The sequence below is a fragment of the Cariama cristata genome, unplaced genomic scaffold, assembly GCF_000690535.1.
Source record: "Cariama cristata isolate BGI_N322 unplaced genomic scaffold, ASM69053v1 scaffold20690, whole genome shotgun sequence".
In the NCBI taxonomy this organism is placed as follows: domain Eukaryota; kingdom Metazoa; phylum Chordata; class Aves; order Cariamiformes; family Cariamidae; genus Cariama; species Cariama cristata.
The window spans coordinates 39,150-45,294 of NW_009593322.1; the positions used below are offsets into that span (position 1 = coordinate 39,150).

The 6,145-nt window shown below is 40.0% G+C and overlaps 1 protein-coding gene across 1 annotated transcript in view; it reads right to left on the reverse strand.

The window, feature by feature from the left end:
* Nucleotides 1-5,288, reverse strand: part of MTMR6 (myotubularin related protein 6) — a 21,449-nt gene extending 16,161 nt beyond the window's left edge. Inside the window, exons 1-3 of the mRNA XM_009710029.1 lie at nucleotides 5,040-5,288; nucleotides 3,508-3,624; nucleotides 1,397-1,559 (exon numbers count right to left, since the gene is read on the reverse strand). Coding sequence (XP_009708331.1) covers nucleotides 1,397-1,559; nucleotides 3,508-3,624; nucleotides 5,040-5,288 — 529 coding nt within the window. The remainder of the gene's footprint in view (nucleotides 1-1,396; nucleotides 1,560-3,507; nucleotides 3,625-5,039) is intronic.
* Nucleotides 5,289-6,145: the final 857 nt, after the last annotated feature.

Below are 6,145 nucleotides of genomic sequence, written 5' to 3' on the forward strand. Positions count from 1 at the left end.
GGTGGAACTGCCTGAGTTTCAGTTGGTTCCTGTTGCCCCTTACCCTGTCGCTGGGCACCACTGAAGAGTCTGGGCCCATCCCCTTGACACCTACCCTTAAGGTATTTATAAGCATTGATGAGATCCCCTCTCAGTCTGCTCTTCTCCAGGCTGAACAGACCCAGCTCCCTCAGCCTTTCCTCACCAGGGAGATGCTCCTGTCCCCTCATCATCTTTGTTGCCCTCCACTGGCCTCTCCCCAGTAGTTCCTTGTCTGTCTTGAATTGGGGAGCCCAGAACTGGACACAGCACTCCAGATGTGGCCTCACCAGGGCAGAGTAGAGGGGGAGGAGACCCTCCCTTGACCTGTTGGCCACACTCTTCCTCATGCACCTCAAGGTACCATCGGCCTTCTTGGCCACGAGGACCCACTACTGGCTGATGGGCAACTTCTTGTCCCCCAGGACTGCCAGGTCCCTGTCTGCCGGGCTGCTTTCCAGCAGGTCAACCCCCAGCCTGTACTGGTGCATGGGGTTATTCCTCCCGAGGTGCAGGACCCTACACTTGCCCTTGTTGAACTTCATCAGGTTCCTCTCCGCCCAACCCTCCAGCCTGTCCAGGTCTCACTGAATGGCAGCGCAGCCTTCCAGTGCATCAGCCACTCCTCCCAGTTTGGTACCAGCAGTGAACTTGCTGAGGGTACACTCCATCCCTTCATCCAGGGCATTGATGGATAGGTTAAACAGGACCAGACCCCGCTCTGACCCCTGGGGAACACCGCTAGCTACCACCCTCCAACCAGAGTCTGCACCGCTGATCACAACCCTCTGGGCTCTGCCATTCAGCCAGTTTATATTTTATGTTCTTCCTAATACGCTATTCATTTATCACAGATGACGACATCTTACATTGTTCTAAACACAAAGCAGAAAATGCAAAAGACCATACTAGGTCACAGAAGTCTCTTGTAAAGCTGAATTGGTAGTGCTATTTTAGCATCAAAACTTCAGCTTTATTTTTGAAATTGCATGAAATCAGTAACAAGTTAGTATTTGCTTAGTAGCATTTTATCTATGGAACACAAACTAAGAGAGATTATACACATTTACATTCACAGGGATTTCAGGGATAACACTAGAAATGCAAAAAAAGAAAATACAGGAATCTCGCATTGTGTTAGTGAACATCAGTGACCTACAAAAGCCAGACAACACATCTTCTGAATTTGTATGCAGATTAATACTTAATCATTAAAAATCTTTTACATACCAAATCCATTTAAAAGGCTTTTACATAATGCATGGGGGTTTTTTAAAAAAAAATTAAAAAAAAAAGTAAGACCCATGGATTTCTCCCCCCCAACTCCAACTTGTATCCAGGCATACACTGCAAAGTCTTTCACATTTAGAAGAATTACCTGTTCTTGACAGCTGAAGCAAAGAGTTATAAATGTCATGACAATCTCTCTCTCTGGGAACAACAAAGTGAACAATCCTGAAGTTCTTGCACTGGATGACAAGGGGGCAGCCAGAGGTAGTCAAGGGAAGTTTTTCCACTGCAGCAATGTGATGATGTAGTATCTGTGGCATACAAAAACTCACAGTGTAAGCACACTGATGAAAAATGAGAACAGTGTACTATTTACAAAAGCAGGTAAGACACATTAAGCAGTGCTAAATATGGATTTTGACTAATTTTGTCAATCATTTAGTTACAAAAAGAAATAAATTTAGAAAAAATCCAAGACTGGCATTTTGGTCAGGATACCATAATTTGTCAAAATTTAATTATTCTCTTCACTCATATTTTGAAGTGTCACCTAATGTTTGTAAGGAAGAGTAAATATCCTTCTAAATGCAAGAGCGAGAAGTAAAACTCCACTGTGGTTGTTCAGTCCTCTTCTATAACTTTATAACTGACAAGCTGACACCTAATTAGGCAGAGTCCAAACAGGATTTTTTTTTTTTTTAAGGACCTACAGGAATATACTTCAGAATTTTCAGGCAAAATAAAACAAGTCAGTGAAACCAACTCAAAGTATAAAAGATATAGAAAATGCTAAAGATTTGAGAGTTCCAATATTTAACATCTACAGAGGAACAGGAGATAATAAAAACATCTCTTGTGTTACCTACTGTGTTATGTAGACATGACAGTCTCTCAGCTGTATGCCTTTCAACCACTTTAACAGAAGACTGTCACAGTAATGGATATAAAAAAGCCCTCCATAGATTTATCTGTGTGGCAAATCTACACAAGATTTAAGAAAATACATGTGAAAGTAACAGCTGTTCAACCATGGGAAGCAAGCCACAGATACATTACCTCAACTGAACATGATGTTCTTGATGGAATTTCAATTACCTCACTGAAGCAATCATCTCCTCTTAAATATTGATTAAAATTAGACAGGCAGCTGAAAACTATGCTGCCAAATATGCATTTACAAAGAGACTATATCTTGGAGACATTATCATAATTATACTTGGTACTTGCATTATCATCATGGAAATGCAATACTTGGAGTACAGATTCAATTTCCCTAAAACTAAACTCTTAACATAGCACACAGGGAGACACAAGTAATGCTTCTGAATCATATTCTCCTCAATAACCCATTTTGTATGAAAGGATAACAGTTTGATTTGTACAAAATTGTACATTGTATCTGAGAACAAGTCACGAAAAATAGCTTTTCTTGAAAGCACCGTGAGGTATGTAGTCAGATAACCAAGATACAAGATTAAGGGTAATCCAGAAAAATACACCTACAGAAAAAAAATTAACCACATCCAAGGACATGAGCTTTCATTCTGGAGGATGATAAGAATTAAGGCATTAACTCACTCACATAGCTGCGCTGCATTGGAAGCTAGAACAGATGTCCACACGCGTGCCACCAGGGCACTGCACAGAAAACTAATGGGAATTACTATACTAGCCAACTTTGATTGTACAACATTGGTACGGGTCACCAAGAAACTGCAGCCCCTTCTGAATCCTTTTATTCCAGAGATGAACATTTGGGAAGAAACAGCTGCTTACCACCCTAAAAAAGGGCATGGGATCTTCAATACTGCACCAAAGCCTAGATCTTTGCATTTTGCTGTCTCATTTAACCTAGGCAGGACCTAAACACAAGGTAAGTTAACAAAGGAATTCTAAACCTGATGCTTAAACTATCTAGTAGTCTCCCACTCCTGCCTCTGAATTGCAGTGCAAGTCAGTTATCTAAAGAAAATCACCACATGTTCACACAGAAATACAAGCGAAGGCTCTAGAAGAAACTACAGCAGCTTGAAGAGAAGTGAGCATTTTCAACATTACCCGATTTCAACCACAGCAGTGTCATGCAAGAGTACAATCTGCAAATCATTAACTTATTATGATATCATGAACTAGGAGAGTGTGGGGAGTAACTTATAACTTAGATTAACATTTTAGTAAAGAAATTCAACCTCAGAACAGGAAGAACAAATGCATCTGGACAACCTATGCTTTTGAGCCGCAAGCATTCATTATCCTTACCCACGTCTCTCGCTGGCTTGAATCTATGAATAACAGATGAGTTGCCGTAAGGTATAGAGTTCCTGTCAGTGACTTATTGCTCGTGCTGAACCTATCTAGTAATTTCACTTGCTCTACCTGTAAGAAAAAAGAGGAGGGGGGGGGGAAAAAACCACAACTTAATTTTTGCTTTTTGCAGAAAGTAAAATCCTAACTTTGCAAAAGCTCTGTCAGTTTGTACGACAATTTTGAAAGTGGTAGAAAGCATAACACAGCACACACAAGGCTATTCAGGCCAAACTATTACAAACACAATAGCGGTCACATAAGCTTCGAGAAGACTCACGAGTTAAAATATCCTGTTTCAGTACAAAAGTGCATAATGAAGGCACAACGCGAGGCTCATCAGAATACTTACTCTGTATACATAACTACTACAGTTATTTACTAGTAGGAGAGACCTGGATATCAAGTTTTTAACAAAAATAATTAAGAACGATCAATTACTAAGTTTTTAGAGTGCTTCCCCAAAACAGAGCAAACACACACTAACAATTTCCTGTTATTGAGGTGCCAGCGCTGAATTAACAGCTGATCTCAGCAACATGCTTCCTTGGCTGTTAGCAGACTGAAAGCCATAAAGATTATGTCCTCCTGACTTCAATTTTGGTTATCTACTGTCTTTTATATCATCCCCAACTTTAAAAATCTAGATCATCATAATCTTGCCTCATCGTCATAATAAATTCTAATGAAATGCAGGCATTATACTAATAATTACAACAATCTCCTAGAAATTCAAGGACTGTGCTGGCATTTGAAGCAGATATTTCAAGATCAAGTCTTGCAAGGGCAAATTTCTCCTCCTGGTATTCTGTCAACATTGTTATCTCAAACGTATGGAAAACACGTCAAAAGTGATTTCTAGATAGCCTGCATTTTATCTGCTGCTTATAACTTCATGGACTCCACAGTTTGCTATATTTGAAGCAAAAATTACATGATTCTTTGTGTGCAAGATCAGGAAAGGAGCGTGACGAATGGCTTATCTCCATGCATTCCTCTGTTTCTTGGCAGCACTGGCTCATTAACGCCGAGTTACAGCTCCTCTCCTTGAGGCTTGCTGCTACTGCCATTCAATGCATGGCAGGCAGAAAAACTTCCACGCCAGTGAGATCAGCACCCAGATGAGGCGATCAGGAAAGCCCACATCTACTGTGCTGATGTTAAGCCATTTTTAATTCATATATTCAAACTTATTTATCTACTAAAAGCACATATAAAACACTAAAAATTATATTTTCAGTTCAGGTATTTCTTATAATCTAGCAAGGCCTAATTTTGTTTTCGAAAACTAGAAAAGCAACTTAATGCATACAAAACAAAATGGAGGAAATACAAATATCTACTAAAAGCCAGCAGTACTATGATATTCTAGATTGCCATTCAGAAAGCAAAACAACTGGAAGCTATATGCATCAGTGCCTCAAAATACACGATGCTGTAACCAGCAAAGTATCAGTGCTCATGTACAGAGCAGCACAAATCAGTACCGCACAGCCAAAAGACCGCAGCCGTTGTGGGCAGGTCCGCAGCAGTAACCGCTCAGGTACCTGGCCTCGGACCTCCCCAGCAAAGCGCGAAGGGCACCGAAACCAGCCCGGCTTTGTTCCGGGAACACAACCCACCAAATCCTGGCATGCCAAGTTCCATTCTCCTCCATGCAACAAGGCAGCTATTCTCAAAGCTGTATTTCCATCTTCGATGAGGACAGGCATTAGTGCCCCAGCTTCCTCTGACATTGGTAAAGTCTTCAAGGATTCTGAAAGCTAGGTTCTAGATATACTTTTCTTACAGACAAGTGAAATGTAATTTAGATTCAGCCTCCATAGATGAAATGTTCATTTAAACTTGACCCAAGCCAGCTTTAATGTGTACTCAGCTAGATAGGAAAAAAAACACCACAACAAAAACACCACCTTTTAAATTGTAAAGTTTGGCAAATCCTCAGTTATGGAAAAATAAGTCAGTCCTCAGCTTTGAAGAGAATGGGTTCACAAGATTAAGAGCCTGAAGACTGCTATTGAGTTTTAGCACATCTGTAAACAAAGATCATTTAAGCAGTCAGAAGTGATATTCTGACAGTAGCTTGCACTAACAAGTTAGTGAGTTTTTAAACCAGTAAGAATTTGAACGGTTACGTGAATACTACAGAGTATTTACAGTGAAAGAGTCACCGAACAGTTTATCGGTATTAGGAATTACAGAAAAAAAAAGGAAAAAACCCCAAAGAAATGTTTCAATATAGGAGACAAGCTAGAACAGAAAGGAGGGCTGAAATTATACTTCTGAAGTCAGGCATTAAAAAAGCTGAAGGATTAAATTAGAACAAGTAATCCAAGACAAAAACAATTACATTATATCATTCCAAGATTCTTTTACTACAACTTTGCATGACATTTGCTGAGATTAAAAGGCATTTTCCCTTCCCCGTTTAAGTCTCAGGCTTGCAAACACAAGTCTAGGATTAGCAGTCAAGCTAAGAAAAACTTCCCATCTCCAGTAGAAAACCCACCAGTATTTTCACTAAAACAGGTTTGACTGAAGAAATTACAGTCTTTCCTACTATGTTTTGCTTTAAAATATTCTTAAGGACACT